General features: G+C 53.9%; 1 protein-coding gene across 3 annotated transcripts in view; it reads left to right on the top strand.

Annotated features, from left to right (window-relative positions):
• The window catches only part of SYT6 (synaptotagmin 6), a 57,303-nt gene that overhangs the window by 27,017 nt on the left and 13,248 nt on the right, over nucleotides 1–17,038 (top strand). The window contains exons 4-8 of one of the 3 annotated variants that reach the window (XR_001513739.1): nucleotides 3,053–3,224; nucleotides 4,399–4,528; nucleotides 7,978–8,044; nucleotides 9,919–10,525; nucleotides 14,273–14,275. Coding sequence is in view for 1 of the 3 variants with exons in the window: in XM_015563459.1 (XP_015418945.1) it covers nucleotides 3,053–3,224; nucleotides 4,399–4,549; nucleotides 9,919–9,993 (398 nt within the window). In the remaining 2 variants the exon portion in view is untranslated. Of the gene's footprint in view, nucleotides 1–3,052; nucleotides 3,225–4,398; nucleotides 4,550–7,977; nucleotides 8,045–9,918; nucleotides 11,977–14,272; nucleotides 14,276–17,038 lie in introns of those variants that run through there. The other 2 variants (XR_001513738.1, XM_015563459.1) reach the window with 2 other exon arrangements.

Below are 17,038 nucleotides of genomic sequence, written 5' to 3'. Positions count from 1 at the left end.
CGCCACTCGTCAGGAGGTGGGCAAGAGCTTAAAGAACCTTTTCAGACATAGTCAGCTTTCTCCAAAAATATAGCCGCCATAGATTTCATTTTAATATCAAAATAAGTGCATGCCAGGGACAGAAATTCACAGAGGACTCTCAAGGCTGCTGAGGCAAATGGGATTTTGCTTCCCAAGTCCCCACACTATCTTCTCGGGTGTAATTAAATTGATGTGCTAGGGAGAGAGCTGGTGGCCGAGCCACTGAGGTCACTGCCGAGGCTGCTCCCCTCAGAGGGTTGGGGGCAGAGGCCACGGGCTGAGTCTAACCTCCCTCTCACGGTTGCCTCTCTTTCCCACCTGGGCTTAGAATGTGCTGCTGTCTCAGCTTGATTCTGAAAACGCAGGGGTTGTCTTCTTACCAGGGATTTCTGCCTGTTTTGTTCACTGATAGAATCAAGTGTCTGGAACAGTGCAGAGAACACAGTAAGCATTGAATAACTATGTATTGAATGAGTGAATGAATGAGTGAATGGATTTATAGCTTGAGGAGCCTTATCTGGGGGCATATATGCCAAGGGCCTCTCAAACTAGACCCCGTTTTTGAGGATGACTTTGAGGTTACCTTCGGCCCAGACTGCTTTGATGTTGGACTAAATGAGGGAGGGAATGGAGCTTATTTGTGGTCTGTTCTTGATTTATTTGGCGTTGACATCTAAAACCAAGGATCTTCCTATTCTCCTTGATCTAAACTGGTCGTGAATCAATCCTCTAAGCCTATCTACTGGAACCATGACAGTGAACGTAATTCAAAATAGTAAGGATGGTTTGCCAGGAAGGGGTGATGAGTCAGTGAACTCCCCCATCTCTGCCACATCTGCTCTGTACTACTTTGGATCCAATGGTTAAAAAGTGAGCTTTGGAGTCAGACAAGCTAGGGTGCAAGTTTCTTCATCTCTTTAAACCTCAATTTCCCTACCTGTAAAATGGGAATGATAATGATGACGAATATTTCATAAGGTTGAGGTGACGTGTAAATGACATGATGCATATAAATCTCTTAGCTCAGTGCCTGGCACATATTAAATGCTGAGTCATGATGGCTCTCGTGACGAGGCTGAATACCCTGCTGGTCTTTGTGCCCCACCCTCGGCTGCTTCAACAGCACAGGCTGTTGGAGAGGAGAGGACCTCAGAGGTCGTGTGGAGCCAGCGTCCCACCGGAAGCCGTAAAGTTAGGCCTCAGCACCCTGGGGAACAGTCACCTCTCTGCTCTGTCTCGGGTGCTGGTGAGATGGTTGGTTCCTGCAAGGGACGTGCACCACTGGGTTTTTGGATTTGCCTCGTAGGGGTGGACAGAGGGAGGCGGAAGCTGAGCGTCAGGCATAAGGCATTTGCTCTGTGCACAGCCCACGGACAGGTGGCTCTTTCCCAGCCTGGAGACATGAACGTGTGCCCTGCCATGGGAAGGTATGGACACAGGCATGGCAGGTGGTGTGGCAGCCTCCGCCTGAAGACACTTTCCAAAGTAGTGTGCACCCTTCAGGAGTTTCGGAGTTGCCATGGTAACGGCAGGTCTGGGCGCTAGCTTTCCCTCTTCTCTGCTTGGACCTGAACTCTGTCCCAGGCATATCCACAGGGAGGGAGCCGGCAAAACCAAAAACGCCTGCAGCGGTGCTCAGGCTGCCTCTTTCCTTTTTGCTGAAAATCCTCCTGAGAGGGGGCCCTTTCAAATGGGCCACGGGGGACACAGGTTGATTAAACACCTCATAGTCTCCCAGTTCCTCCGTAAACCCAGGTCTCCATGTCCCTGTGGTTAAGGCACAGCTGCCACTGCACAATGGCTAGTCAGTGGCTCATCTGTCTACGGAAATGCCTTCAAGGCTTGGGGTTTCTGATCGGGGTCACAGCTCTCTCTAGCTCCCCTGTAGCTGTGTGCCTCAACTGCCACCGGGCAATGCCCAGGAAGCGTGAGGCCTGCTGGGCGCCTAGGTGCCTGGGAGATGAAATACGCCTGTGAATCCAGGAGCCGGGGGGCGGCTGCTCGGCCCCCACCTCCTGACAGATTCGCATGAGAACTGGGACAGTGGGCAGGAGGGTGTCTCCGCACATCAGCGTCTCCCAAGCTGCTATTACCTGCGAGCCGCCCTCCCGCTTTTCGAGCTGTGCCCCATAAATCACAGTTATGATGCCGCCGGGGACACCTGTGCTACGGGGTACAATAGGCGTCACTTCACTGGAATGAGTAGAAAATTCCAGGGTAGAAAGATGACCATGAAACACCCATTCAGAAAACTAAAGAGACAAAGATAGGAGGCCCGTGGATGCCCAGTAAAAGGACCTCTTCTCGCGGGATGGCGAGAATCCAAGATCTCACTGAGAAATGAAACGCCAGCCGGCTGCCCTCACTGCCCCGGCCACAGCTCCCTCCTCACCACTGCCCAGAAGTGGGCAGGAACCGGCCTCAGAGGAAGCAGAGAGGGGCTATCACTCCCCTTCTGGATGCTGGAAATGAGCTTCTCAAGACAATGGGACCCCTAATCCTCCTGCCAGGTGTGGAGCACATGGACAGCACTGTGGCTGTCGCTGTTCAGTGACTCGGACAGCGTTGCTTCTCTTTGGGTGCCATCGAGTTCTATTTTTACCCCCTTACTCTTTGGTTAATAACGCTGACAAGCCCCCCAGAGAAAAGGACTTCAAGGAGGTGAAAGGAATTGAGTGCCTTTGTTCAGCTTCACCACCCTTGGGAGGCAGCCGGCCAGCACGGAGCTGAGATTTAGGGCATTGATTGCATACCCACGGGCAGGGGTCCTGTCTGACGTGGGGCCAGCCTTCCCATTAGTGCAGGTCTGTTAAGCACTCTCCCAGAATCCTGAGGTCTCTGAAGCATGGCGTGTCCTCAGAGACAGGTGTGCCCCATAGATTACTGGTGCTTTGTTTTAACAACCCACTGGGGGCATCTGCTGACCAACAGTATATGTAACCGGGCTTCTGTCCCTCTGGTACAAATGGTGGTAGAGGACATCTGTTTAACACGCTGCCTTCCCTTCCTTCCCGCCGCCCCGTCGGCACAGATCCTTACGTCAAAGTGTCCCTGCTTTGTGACGGGCGGAGGCTGAAGAAGAAGAAAACCACCATAAAGAAGAACACTCTCAATCCTGTCTACAACGAGGCCATCATCTTTGACATCCCGCCAGAGAACATGGACCAAGTCAGCCTGCTCATCTCCGTTATGGACTATGACCGGTAGGTACGGGCCCCAGAGGGACACGACTCCCTCCGTCTCCTGGCAGCAAAGGGCTTCTTGACCTTGGACCTTGTGGTTCACAGCCTGTTGTCCACCGGCCTCAGGCCTGGCTATAGTCACGGAGAGTACAGGAGCTGGAGCAAGAGCCTGGGTTCCCTTAGGCAGAAGCTCAAACTTCACTTCCCAGCTGCTCCATTTCCATCGGGGCAGCTCCCCTACCAGTTCCCCTGCATTCAGTCCTGACTATTCCCGTTCCTCCCTCTGGCACCAAGTCCTGTCACCTGTCCTTGAAAAGGCCTCTCTATCCTCTCCATTTCCGCTGCCGCTACCACTCCCGCTTGGGATGGCTGTGCAGCCTCCATCACTCCCTGCCTCCGCCCAGCAACATACGAAGGGCACGCCTTCTCCATAAGAGACCGCTTTCTTTCCGGGCCCGCCCTTCTCAAGAACCATCCTTGGCTCCTGGTGCCTGGGCTCTTCCCCTGGAGTCTCAAGGATTTCCATAATCTGGACCCAGCACGTCCATCCTTGATTTCTCCTTTATTGGAGATATTTCTTCCCTTCCGCTGATCCAAATCCCACTCCTCCATCCAGACTGGCTCAAAGTATTTTCCGACGACTCTAGCTGCCAGCACTCCTCTCTCCACTTGTCACTTCTGCCGAGGGAGGAGGAAACCACGCGGCAAAGCCTCCCTCCAGGATTTTTAGCACAAGACCTCGGGCTTACTAGGTGCTCGGTGAGAGTAGTTGAGCGATGATTGATGTTCTTGCTGAGTAACTCATCCCCCAGCTGCTGGGGGTATGGAGCAATGGTGCTCAGAGCAGGTTGATTTATTTCCACATGCTGATAGCATGTCAAGCCTGGGTGTGATGTGCAAGCTGAGTCCAGTAAGGGAAGAGACCTGGACTCTCCAACTCCCCAAAGTCAGGCCATCTGCCCGTCGTTTCCTGGACTCCAAACAAGTGTATCACCTTTTCCTCATCTGTCTGTGTCCAGTGTCCACCCAAGGAGGTGGGGCAAAGCATCACTGTTGCTGGCACCCTACGGCCCTGCCGAGCACCTGTTTTCAGAGCTCAGTGCCCTGAGTTAGACCTGCCAACGGCCCAGCCCCAGCCCACCCTCTCTGAGGGCGCGCCTGGCCCCCCATGGCGGGTCTTTTGTCTCTCCCGCAGAGTGGGCCACAATGAGATCATAGGAGTCTGCCGCGTGGGGATCAACGCGGAAGGCCTGGGCAGGGACCACTGGAACGAGATGCTGGCGTACCCGCGGAAGCCCATCGCGCACTGGCACTCCTTGGTGGAGGTAAAGAAATCCTTCAAAGAGGTGGGTGAGGTCGCCCTCGGCCCTTGGCATGCTTGCTGCATGGCAGCGCGCGCTGGAGAATGGCCGTGGGCTGCTGCGAGGCCTCGCCTTTCTGGTTCCTGGGGGGAGGGGACGTGGGGCCATGCGCTTCTCCCCTAGTGTGATGGGCAGGGAGGATGACCGTGGGCAGCTGCCTGGCAAAGAGCCTCTGATGTGGGGCAGACAGAAAGCAACACTGAGTTTTAGTTGGAAAATAAAAACTCAGAGGGAGCCTTCCCAGAAGCCCCGAATGTTTTCACCAAGGCCCTGGGCCAAGACAGCCCTTGAGGCGCGAACCCCACGGGGGTGAGATCAGAACTTGGCCAGAAATTCGACCTCTGTTGGCAGCAGCAAGTTCCCAAGGCTGCAGCCTGGCAGTCAGGGCAGTTTTCACTCGGAGGGAGACACCAGAGATCGGCGCCGCTCTAATCTACGTTGGTGCCCGCGAGCGCGGCTGTAGGGCCTCACTTTCTGGCGGGTCTAACAGAGACGTAGTGGACCGGGCACTGCCCGGGGCTCCCAGGATTCGGGCTTTGAACTTGGCCCCTCCTGCCCTGCTGTGTAACCCTGAGCCAGTCCTTTCTCTCTCAACTGCAAGGAAAACATCCCCTCTAGTGACCGTTCCTCCGCCCCCCTCCACGGGCCTCCACCGAAGTAAGGCCCTGTGAAGGGGCCTTGGTGCCCCCAGCCTGCTTTTCTCACGGGGCTGGGACGTGGGGGTGGCCAGGCAGGCTTTGCATCTCATTCCGAATGACACCCCCTTCCATATCCTGGAAAGCCCGGTGATCATTCACTCATCTTAACGGACTCCATGCCTTACAAGTCGAGGGAGCTGCGTACAATTGGAAAATCCGCTAATAAAAAAATAAAGCATCATCCCCCTCACCACATGGGCCCTCACTTAAAAGCAGAGTCACCTAAAAACAGAGGAATCCCGTCCCCACACTCTGGGACCCAGAGGTGTGGCAGCCGAGCCAGAGGACCTGCCTGCACCCCACCCCTCCCCCCCGCCTTCTCAGTGGACCAGCCCCTTTCCAGCTGCTTCCAGCAGGGAGGTGTCCCCAGAGAGGCGGGGAGCTGAGGGTTGGAGGAGTGGAATCAGTCCTGGGGGAGCGAGGCCTCGGGGAGCCAGGCTCTTGATCTACCTCCCAGGTGGGTGAGGGCCTTTGAAGCTCCGACCCTGCAGCCTCTGGGCCCCCAAGAGGGCTAAGACATGGACGCAAAGTTCCTGTCCACCCGCGGCCTCGCCTTTCCGTCTTGTGGTGGCCTTGCTTTGGCCACAGCTGTGGAGCTTGAGTGAGCGAGGCTGGTTCCCCAGCTATGCAGCTCTCAGCCCTCAGGGAAGCCTCTGCCTCCTCTTTTCCAGAAGGTTCCCTCTGGAGAGGGGAGGTGAGGTTCCACAACCACCCTCCACCTACACAGAAGGCAGCTACTGACTCCAGGCGACTCAGGGACAGCACCTGGGCTCTCACGGAGGGCTCCTCACTGGTGCCGTGCCCTTACCCTTTAAAAGCCCTTTGGCGATATTTAAGAATGTAGCAAACCATTCAGCATGGGTTAGGGGCGGGGCATAGGATGGGAACTAAGAGGCTCTGACGGGCTCAGGCAGCTCTCGGTCCCCACCTGGTCGTCAGTTTCCTGGTTGATGAATGAGGGCTAGGCTCCTCCCAGGCAACTCTGACCCTCCATGATGACTGGGCAGGGGAGCCAGAATCTTGCACCCCCTTTCTAACCTGCAGTCTGCAATAACCCATCACTGTTACGCAACTGGGCTGCCCACATAAACTGGATGTAACCAGCCAGGCAGGGGTTCGGATGGAGGCAGGGCAGCACAGAGGTGGTACGACCCAGAATCACTCTTCTTTGAGATGAATGCAACCTAATTAAGCCAAATAATTGATTCCAAATCCTGTCTTTTGTGAGTCCAACTCACTCATTCAGACTACAAAAGAAATAAAGATAAAGTAGAATCAAGCCCTTGAAAATGAATATTTGATGAGACAGTAAAGGGAAAGTAACAGTATATGGGAAACGAAAAGAGAATAAATTGATTTATATCCTCTGGGATCTACTTTTTTCTTGACCTCGCCAACGGAGCTCCCCAGACTGCCCCTCCCCACTCGCTGTCCTGCCTTCTTCTGCTCAGCCGATGGGTTCTCTGAACAAAGGAGCTGACAATGATATTCGGCTTGGCAACCTAGGATTCCATCGGTACAAACGTGTATAAGAATTCTATCTACACCTTGAGCACCCACAGCTTAAGGATCTTTATAAACATGCATCCAAAACCCACCGGGCTAATATGAAGTCCGTGTTCTTGGGTTCATGTGACACGTTGCACTTGAACGCTTATCTCAGTCGTCCTTGGAGCTCTCATCCCGCCTTCTTTTCCGTCCTGTTCTGGACACTGAGGGAGAGTCTTGCCCCGGGGCCGCTCTCTCCGGTTTGTATAATCCGAGAAGAAAGCTTGCTCTCCAGCTCCCAGGAGGATAGATGGCATCGCACCTGGGAAGCATCTGTATTTATATTGCACTTTTCTCAGAGGAGTTTCGAGTGCTGTGATCATTTCTCTTTTTATTAACGAGAACAGAGGGCTCCAAACTTGCTCGCTTGTTTGGGGTTTTCACATAAGGTTGAGGGGAGCAAACTGAACTGAAAGGTATTTTTTCCCTGCTGGGATTTCCCCGCCATGAGTGCCAGCATCCTTCCCTCTCTGCCTGTCATCGCTGTCACCACCTACCGCACCCGGGATGGCCAGCAACCTTCTCCAAGGCGTTCTATTTTGAAGGGCCAAGTTCAGACCACCTGCCAGAGAGTTGAGGTCTCTGTTGGAATGTGATTCCTTTCAGGACAGTACAAGGTCTTCCTGGAGTGCAGCCCGGCCTCCGCCCCCAGGAATGACCATCTCCCGCCTGTGGGGACCAGGTCTCCGCTAGTTCACAACCCCCGGACAAGCCTCCTGGGTCATTCATTCGCCTGCCCACTGTCCATGAACCCGTCTCCTCTGTGTTTATCGTCATGGGAAAATGAGGGGTTGGTGGGGAGCCTGTGTGCCTGCTTCCTTTGCCCTGGATAAACAAGTTTGCTCTGTGTGCCTTCTCTTTGGGCTGTTACAGAAGGAAAAACGGGCGCTCTGTGTAGAGATTTCATTTTTTCCTCTGACCTGGCCCATCAGTCAGGTGGTTTAGGTAGCGTGGGAACCCAGGGGAGAAGCCAATAATTACAAGGGACCTTGTACCAACATTAATGGTCATCACAGATAAAGGAGAACTTCTACTAATAAAATGAAGGTCTGTTCAATGAAAGCCTTAGTCACCGTCTCATGTCCCCTTTTGGTTAAGAAAGACTTGAGTCAGAAGTCATGGTGGGCTCGACAAGCAGGCATTTATTGATCTAAAATATTTCACCAGGGAAACCCTCGGTTGTGAGTGCATTCACGTGGATGCTGCGAGCAGAGACTGCCACCCGGAGTTAGGAGTAAGTACCAAAGAGGTTAGGCATCTCACTGCATTCCCTATCTCCTTCCCCTGGCGCGGCCAGGTGCCAGGATGGCAGCCAGGTGGCGTGGAAGGAGCGCCGAGTTGGGAGTTAGGAGACCTGGTTTCGGATCCTGGCTCTGCCCCGAGCTAGCTGTGTCTTCACGTCTCTGTGTCTGTTTTCTTATCTTCAAGAGGAGAGAGTTAGATGGGCTGATCTCCCAGGCCTGCCTCGGGTCTGGCGTGCTGGGTCACGCAGTGGTGGTCAGTACTGCTTGTCCCGCTGTGGTTGGCTGTAACGCTGCCGCTCGGCCTAGACGGGAAGCGCGAAGGGTGCTCGCTTTCCTGAGAACGGGGAGCATGAAGGCGGTCGGAAGGCTTGAGTCTCCTCAGCACCGGGGCCCCCACCTTTCTCCAGAGGAGATGCTGATGGCAAATGGCCTATTCCTTAGGGGGCCCGGCTTTGTCTGGAAATGGCCGTGTTGAGGGGGGAACGGTGTCCTTTCCCCCCCAACACACACACATGCACAAACGCATATCCAGCCCCCACTCAGCCCGGTCACTTCCCGGGGAGACCCTGAGGCTCACAGCAGCACAGGCTGCACTTCTGTTTCGGAAAAGCCATCCTGCCCTCCCCGACTCCCCCTGACATTGTCCTGGGGCACCTAGGAGAGTGTTGGGTCCCCTTCGCTCACGGAAAAGCTGGACTGTCTCCCTCCGAAGCTCACAGCCCCCAGGCAGGCTGGGAACATCCATCCGCAGGATCAGCTCCTGGCCCAGCGAACACTGCTGTAGCTGTGACTGGCTGGCCTTTCCATGTAAGCAAGGGCCAGCTGAAGCTCACAGCCCCCAGGCAGGCTGGGAACATCATCCGCAGGATCAGCTCCTGGCCCAGCCAACACTGCTGTAGCTGTGACTGGCTGGCCTTTCAATGTAAGCAAGGGCCAGTTCAGTGATGGCGAACCTTCTGAGCTCGGCGTGTCAGCATTTTGAAAAACCTTAACTTAACTCTGGTGCCGTGTCACATATAGAAAATTTTTTGATATTTGCAACCATAGTAAAACACAGACTTAGATTTTTGATATTTATTTTATATATTTAAATGCCATTTAACAAAGAAAAATCAACCAAAAAATGAGTTCACGTGTCACCTCTGACACGCGTGTCACCTCTGTTTGCCATCACTGGCCTAGATGCTCAAGTGCGGGTCCATCAGCCTCACCCTCTCCTTCACCCCATCATGCCTCATGACATCACCTACTTTCACAGAGGGGCTAGGGCTGGGCTGAGAGGAGGCAACCCCGAGACGAGAGAGCCAAGGGGAGCAAAGGCGGGCACCCGGGAGGGGAAGGGGCTGCCGGCCCTCCACCTCCTACCTCTTCACCAGTCAGCGTGGATGCCCCGAGGAAGCATTAAGACTGAAGAACGCCCAGAGCTAGAGCAACATCGGGCTTTTAACTGTCTTAACAGCTTGCAGACAAATCGCTAATAATTCATGATCGGGCTCTTGACAGGGAGGGCATACTCTGCAGCCTGCCTCTCTCGCTAACATAATCTGATTTTCCGTGTAAGAAATGGCAGAAGCTCAGAAACGGCCCAGTCACCGCACCTCCTCGACATACACACACACACACACACACACACACACACACACACACACACAAAGCACGCTTTCAGATCTCTGCAGTAGGTCTATTTCTAAAATCAGGTATTCCCAGCCAGTAGCCCTAGAGCTGTTCCCTTACGTTTTGTGCATGGCTGACAGCAACACTCAAGAAAGCTTCCAAGAGTGAATTCAGTGCATGAGCCAGACCAGTTCTGGAAGCTGAGCTGTCAGTTTCCTCCGCAATCAATAACCGCCTTCTCTCCTCCCAGCAGTGGCAGGGCCGCGCCGCCAGCTTCGACAGCGAGAGCTCGTGCCCCTCTCCGAAGCCACCTCCGACCCCATGAGCCGCACGGCCGAGCCACACCAACGGGACCCAGCACCGTTCTTTCTGCACCTGTTCAACCGTCTAAACACAGTGCCGTGCCGTCGGCGCACCAGGGGCAGCGCGGCACACGGGGTCCTACCTGCTCCTGTGTAGGTCAAGGCCGAGACACTTGTCCTGCGCTCAGATCTGTCTTAGTCCTTTCTGTCTCCCAAGGTGATGTTTTTTTGTGTGCGTGTGGTTTTCACTTTTTCTGGATCTGCTGTCAAGAAAGGAAGAAAAAAGAAAGTGGGCAAAAACAGAGCGGAGAGCCCGGAAGTCGGTTCAGTAAATGAGAGTGTAAAATAGTCGTCTCTGGGGGAAAGGTGATGGGAATTTCTGCAATGTGTGTCTCCATCAAGTGCCACTACCCTGGAGAAGGAGGACGTGGGGTGGGGCTGTGGCCTCTTTCTGGGTGGCCTGCAGGTGCCAATCCATGCAAGAGCCTTTATGAGACTCTTGGAAGCTCTTCGCTCTGTGACACAAGCCGAGAGGCGGACTCCCGGTCCCCTGCGGTGTCTGGGAACCTTCAGGGGGTTGGACAGGGCTCCTCGCCCCCTCCCCCATGGACTTCATTAGTGATTTGAAAAGGTCTTGACCCCTCCTGGGAACTTAGTCACTTTCTTGAGGAATGATTCTGCTGAAACTCAACATGCTCCGTGTTTTCGCGCGCCCCACCATTAATGACCATCTTTGTTTGGAAACGGGATCTTTGGTCTCGAAAATAACCTGCCTTGTCAAGGAGGCACGTGTCCTAGAATGATTTCTGTATTATACGTGGCTTTACAATTCCACGAAGCACCAAGCGCTGTTTCAAATGCCTACACAGGCCAGAGAAAACCCCAGGCAAAATGCCTTTTCTGAATGGGGAGGTGTGAAATCCAAGGAACAGTGGGAGCCCATCTTTCTAGGAAGAGTGTCTTCTTGATTGAGACCAAGGCAGCTTAGACCTAGTTCAGCCCCTTCGACTCTGGGGCAACCTTCATCTCGAACTTTAGTTCTATAAACTACTGAGTACTTCCTTCTGTGTTTGTTGTTTGTTTCAGTGGTGATGAAGGGTTTTGTTTTTCTTTAGATATCTAGCTTAGGCCAAATTCAGTTTAGGAAACATATATTTGAACTATTCTGTATTGTCAGAGCACATTTCTGCTGAGTTGGCCTCCCCCCCACCACCACCACTGTAACTAGGTTGGTGTGCTCAGCTCAGTCAATGGTGGAGGCGAGTTTCTCCTTGAACTTGTGCTCAGAGCCGTGTGTGACGTCCCAACGGCAGGTCTGCTGAAAGACCCCTTCTTTCAACCACGGGAGGTCAAGAATATACAAGCTCCTCACACACGCTGTGTCTTATTCTTTATATGTCATATACTTTAGGAGCTGCAAATCAATAAAGTCACCCTCATTTTAAGCCAAGGTACCAGGTTTCTGCTGATAATACCTTTGGGTAGTGTGTTCTAGTCCTAAAAATGACCAGATTGGTCATGAGGTAACAGGATATGGTGGCAGAAGCCATTTTAAGCTTAGAAAAGTAACTGTAGATAAACCCCAACTCCCCACTGTACTGAGCCTTCAACTTAGGGGCAACTGAGTCATTGGTATAAAGATACATTTTCTTCCCAAATGTCTTGTGATGGATAGACAGGCCTTCCTAGTCAGGCAGTCCTGCAGCAGATGTTCTCTGGAGAGCACGAGAAAAAAACCAAGGTCATGGCAAGATTCACATCCAGCCATAAACTTCAATTTTCTTGACTGACCCCATCAAGAGGGCCATGTCAGTCACTGAGCAGACGCTGTGGGTCCTGCAACCATGAGGGGACACTTGAGTTTCCTGGGCCAAAAGGAGCCCAGAAATGAGCTCAAGCACATGCACATCCAGCTGTCATCCACAACCCGTAGGCATGCCTGCTGTGTGGCTCAGTGGTTGTCCGTCGACCCAAGAACCAGGAGGTCATGGTTCAATTCCCAGTCAGGGCACATGCCTGGGTTGTGGGCTCGATCTCCAGTAGGGGGCGTGCAGGAGGCAGCCGATCAATGATTCTCTCATCACTGATGTTTCTCTCTCTCTCCCTTACTCCCTGAAATCAATAAAAACAAAAACAATTAAAACCTGCAGGCACTTGCAGATAACCACTCTAACCTTTTGGAGAAGGGAATGCGATCGGTGTCTCACTTGGACTAATTCCTGCTCTCAACCATCCATCCCTCTTCTGTCCAAGCAGCTCTCTCACACATGGTTTTGGAAAATCCTTTCCTGAGCAGACTATGGTCAGCCCCCACACAGCCTAACCAACTGCGGTCTTGGTGAGTTGGTAGATTTCCACAGGCTGGGAGGCCCCCTCCTACTGCCCGCCCCTCCTCCCCCAGGTCCTCAGGGGAAACTGTTTCTGACCGGAAGCCTGAATGAAACCTGAATGAGGTCTGCCAACCTCATTATCTGGCCCAATATCTCTCTCCCACAGATAAGAATAACATGAATTACAAGTTTCTGAATAAAACAAAACACAGGGTTCGTTCGTTTGTTAGTTTCCTCCACCATGAGAAACCTCCTGGGCTGCTCTCGCGAGTTTTGCTGACACTGGGATGATCACGGCCTCGGCACAAAGATGTTTTCTTTACAGCTGCAGGGCTCCCTGCTCCTTGACGCAGCAGTGTTCCTGGGCTGAAACATGCCTCCTCCCCCTCCCCCCCCCATACTCAGGATGTTAATTAATTGCATCGTCATTTAAAAAATTATGTTGTTAATTACTGCCTCGCATCTCCCTATCCCTGTCACAGCCTGGAGTCTTTATTCAATTAAATCTCTGTCTTTTGCCCATTTCTCTCGTCACTGTGCGTTCCTGGGGTCTGTCAGTCAGCGCACATACAGGACGCTGCAAAGCTTTTATTTTTCATCTGCGTTCCACATAGGTGACCACGTCCCTCCAGGGTACAGCAAGAGGGCTGGTGGCTTTGATTCTGCCCAAGGACACCTGCACAGCCCAGACAGCTGGAGCCACCTGTGTATGCCAGGCTGGAGGCTCTCAGAGCACCTGGGGCATGGGTGGGGCTGTCTCCTCAGCTGTTCGGTGCCATCCGTGGCCCCTCCAGATGCCGAAACTTCTCTAGGTAAGTGGGTCACACCCTCAATCTGGAAAGCACGATGCTCTGCCCACCAGGGGAGGGATCCTGCTAATTCTCATAAAACACACCGTGGCTGAGTGATAAGATCCAATAGCAGACTGGAAGATTTAAAAAGAGCATTCTGCCCGGCCGGTGTGGCTCAACGGTTGAGCATCAAGGTCTGATTCCCAGTTAGGGCACATGCCTGGGTTGCGGGCTCAATCCCCAGTGGGGGATGTGCAGCAGACAGCTGATCAATGATCCTCATCGTTGTTTCTGTCTCTCTCTCCCTCACCCTTCCTCTCTCTAAAATCAAAATCATACATTAAAAAAGAGCATTCTAACTTCATAGAATATCATCTCTGCTCACCACAGCTCCTAATTTAGAAGGCAGCCCATAGAGAGGAGAGGAAGGCTCCACCCATTTGTGCATCTCTGCGTCTAAGTGAGATGCCACCCAGGGAGCTAAGCTGCTGAGAGAAGCACTCTGCTGCTCCCCGCCTCCGCCTCCTCATCAGGTCACCCACGAGGCAGCACGCTCCCATGCGGTGATGTGCTCGCGGTATCTAGAGCTGATCCTCCCCGGGCTGAATGTGCCCGGCTGGCGGCCTGGGTCATGCAGCAATGCCAGCCTTCGGATTTCAGTGGCTGAAAACAACCAAGGCTTATTTATTCATGTCAGGTGTCTATTGAAGGTCAGCAAGGGGTTGGGGGTGGGCGGGAGGATCTGCTCACGGATTTAGTCAGAGGGACTCAGAATGGCACAGCAGCCAACATCTCACACGCTGCTAGTTGCTGCCAGAAAAGAGCTCAGACGGGTCTCATAGTGGCCTTAATGCTCTGGCCCGAAAGGAACACGTCACCTTCCTTTGACAGTTTATCGCCCGGAACTACTCATGTGACCTCTCAAAATGTGAGGGGCCCAAGTGCCAGGAGAGAAGAACTGGAACTGTTTGGTTCTGGGCACTGGGAGGACCACAGTGAACTTCGACTCCTGGGAGGGCTGGTTCAGAGAAACTAGTAAAGGGAAACTAGCTGATTTATGGTGATGAGATGAAGGACTGCCCATTGGGCCACACCACTGTGCCAGCCTCAGGCTTGAGTCTTGCCCACAAAAAGCTTTTAGTCTAGTAAGTTGCCAACACAAGTAACGCAGCGCAAGGTAGGAAGTGGTAAGTGCAGGGAGGGCGGTGAAACAAAGGCTCCAGAAGTCCCGGGGGAACACCCCACGGGCAGGTGAGCGACAGCTTTGAGAGAGAAGGGGCCTCTGATGGAGACCTTGGTGAGGAGGGCTCACCTTCCAGAGGGCCCACTCAGGTGCCAGCCCAGAGCTGAGGAATTCCCAGGGCTGCCCAGCACCCTGGACCCGGGGGGGACAATGAGTACAACTGCCACCTGGCTTGCCCTGCTCAGCCCAGGCAGACGCTGGACCTCTGCCCCAGAGCCCTCCTTTCCCCGCCCTTACCCCTCCTGCCAGGCCATAGACATGGCCCCTGCCCGTTCTTGCTGCTGCCTCCACTGGGCATGGACCTGCTGCCCCTCCCCCTCCCGCGCTGGCTTGGCTTCTGCTCCCGAAGGGCTGAGCTAGGATAGGCAGGGCCCCGGGAAACAAGGGCGCCTGTGCAGGATCACAGACAGGCGGGCAGCGAGCAGATCTGGAAGACAGGAGAGGGGAAGGGGATGCAAAAGCATTCTATGTTTTTACATCTGAGGCAGGAGAAAAACGACAGTGCCTTCCAGAAACCAGAAACTCAGCAGAACACGGGTGGGGGGGTGGAGGGGGATGATGAGCCCAGTTTGGGCCAAACTAAGTTTGAGATGCTGGAGGGATGTCCAGCCGACAGCTGCAGCTCGGCAGAGAGGTCAGCATGAGACGTGAATTCACAGGAAGCCTGCGCCCCAAAATGAGGTGTGAAGCCAGGAGGGGCACTCTGCCACGAGGGCACAAGTTGACCAAGAGAGATTCTTTGGGCACCATCAACATTTAGAGGTCAAGGACCTGCAATGACCTCTTTGTGAGCCATCGGTCACGCGTACTAATTTGATCCCGTCCATCAGATATTCTTCAGGAACAGCTAAAGAGTGTGGAGTCCGCCCATCACACCAACCCTGGCCAGTCACCCATAAAACATGCTGTATGTTGGAAAATGCACCCTGGCCCGTGTGGCTCAGTGGTTGAGCCAGGAGGTTCCATTCTTGGTCAGGGCACATGCCTGGGTTTTGGGCTCCATCCCCAATAGGGGTCGTGCAGGAGGCAGCCAATCAATGCTTCTTTCTCCCTCTCTCCCCCTCTCCCTTCCTCTCTGAAATCAATAAAAATATTTTTTTAAAAGAAAACGCAAGGAAGAGTGAAGGCTGGCTGTAACTGGAGAGCGGTGCTGAGCTCAGTCGGGGCAGGAGGGCTCATTACTCTCCAATACTCAGCTCCCAACAAAGCCGGTGCCGTTCGACTTGAACAGGGAAACCCATGGATGAGCTGCCATGGGAGAGAGCAGGCAGGAGACTTCAGTGTCTGCAGACCAAACTCACCCAGGCTGGCTCAGCGCTCCTGCCTCCCGGGTCTCCCCTCCCCAGGAGGTCTCAGCAGGGACGACTCACTGGCAGGGACTTAGCCTGGAGCTGGAGTGGGCAGCCGCGTGACTCCTTTCCCTGAGGTGATCTCTTTCCCACACAGATTAGGGGAGTGTGTTGAGACATCAGGGATTATCCAGAGGGACCCGGAGCGCCCACGTGGCAGGTGCCTCCGGCTTCCTGAGTCAGGGAGCGTTTCTTGTCTTCTCTGCAGCTTCACCTGCAGCCTGGGCTGGAGCCAGGCCTGCAGGACCCTGCGGGCTGGGCAGTCAGGAATGAACCCCCGTGGCTAGAAATGCCAAGTGTTTGGGGGAATGCGAGTCCCTGAGACGCAGACTAGCTCATCACGGTTGAAAGGGCTGTGGCCCTTTGAACCATGGCCTTTCATCTCCCCGGAGAAATGACTGGCAACGACACCCTGTGGCTTGTGAAATCAAAGAACCAGACGAACTTCAGACACCGCCTTCCTTAAATGACCAGCAGCTTTCTTTCTCAAATGGTTCGAACATGCGCGACTGCCATGCACGGGTTCTTCCTCTGCCTCCTGGTTTGGAACCTGCAGCTGCCCCATTCTCCTCGCCCCAACTCGATCTCTCCCTGGCCCTGACGCTGGGGGTTGAACCGCATTCTCCCGTGTTTTAGTCCCAGGGGTCACCTGACAGGGCGTGCTGTTTCCTGCCAGGCTGGCCACGAGGATGGAGTCATCGCGTCGACATCAATACACCTGGAAAACTCGAGAGCCTAGAGCCAGAGACCGAGGTTCAGCCCTGGTTCCCCACGTCCCCAGTCTACCCTGGGCAGATCAGATAACCCCTCGGAGGCTCGGCTTCCGATCTGCACCCTGAGAGCATGTCACAGCGTATCTGCCTGCACACCATCCTCTTCCCTTGCAGGCCCTGTCACCGTGCATAACCGGTAACCGAGAACAAAGGGGACCGGCCACTGTGCTGCTCTTAACACTGGCGAGGGTGGGAAGGAGCAGGGAGGGGGTGGAGGGAAGAGACCGAGTGGCTGTGTAATTAATTTGGAATAATGTAAGCACTGAGCTGTTGAAGAGAAACAAAAGTGGTGACATTTAATGAATGTGTCAGTCGATATCTCGCTCATTCCAGCTGTCTTTTTAAATGTCAAATATCTCACAGCTCCTTTTCCTTGCAGCTGGAAGGTTTGTGCCAACGACAAGCACCAACTCTGATTCCTGCCCCCTAGGTTAGCATGGGCACGTGGTTTCAGAAGCAGGAAGTCCTAGAGGCTGCGGGACAGGGAACAATGACCGTCACCCCAGAGAGCCGGGCACGGCAGCTGCTCCTCGAGTCCCCCCACTGGTCCATTCTCCTTACCCTTCACCCTCCTTCATGCCA

Source organism: Myotis davidii, unplaced genomic scaffold (assembly GCF_000327345.1).
Source record: "Myotis davidii unplaced genomic scaffold, ASM32734v1 scaffold217, whole genome shotgun sequence".
NCBI classification, from domain to species: domain Eukaryota; kingdom Metazoa; phylum Chordata; class Mammalia; order Chiroptera; family Vespertilionidae; genus Myotis; species Myotis davidii.
The sequence above is the reverse complement of the archived record's forward strand: the minus strand, read 5'-3'. Positions and strand labels throughout refer to the sequence as shown.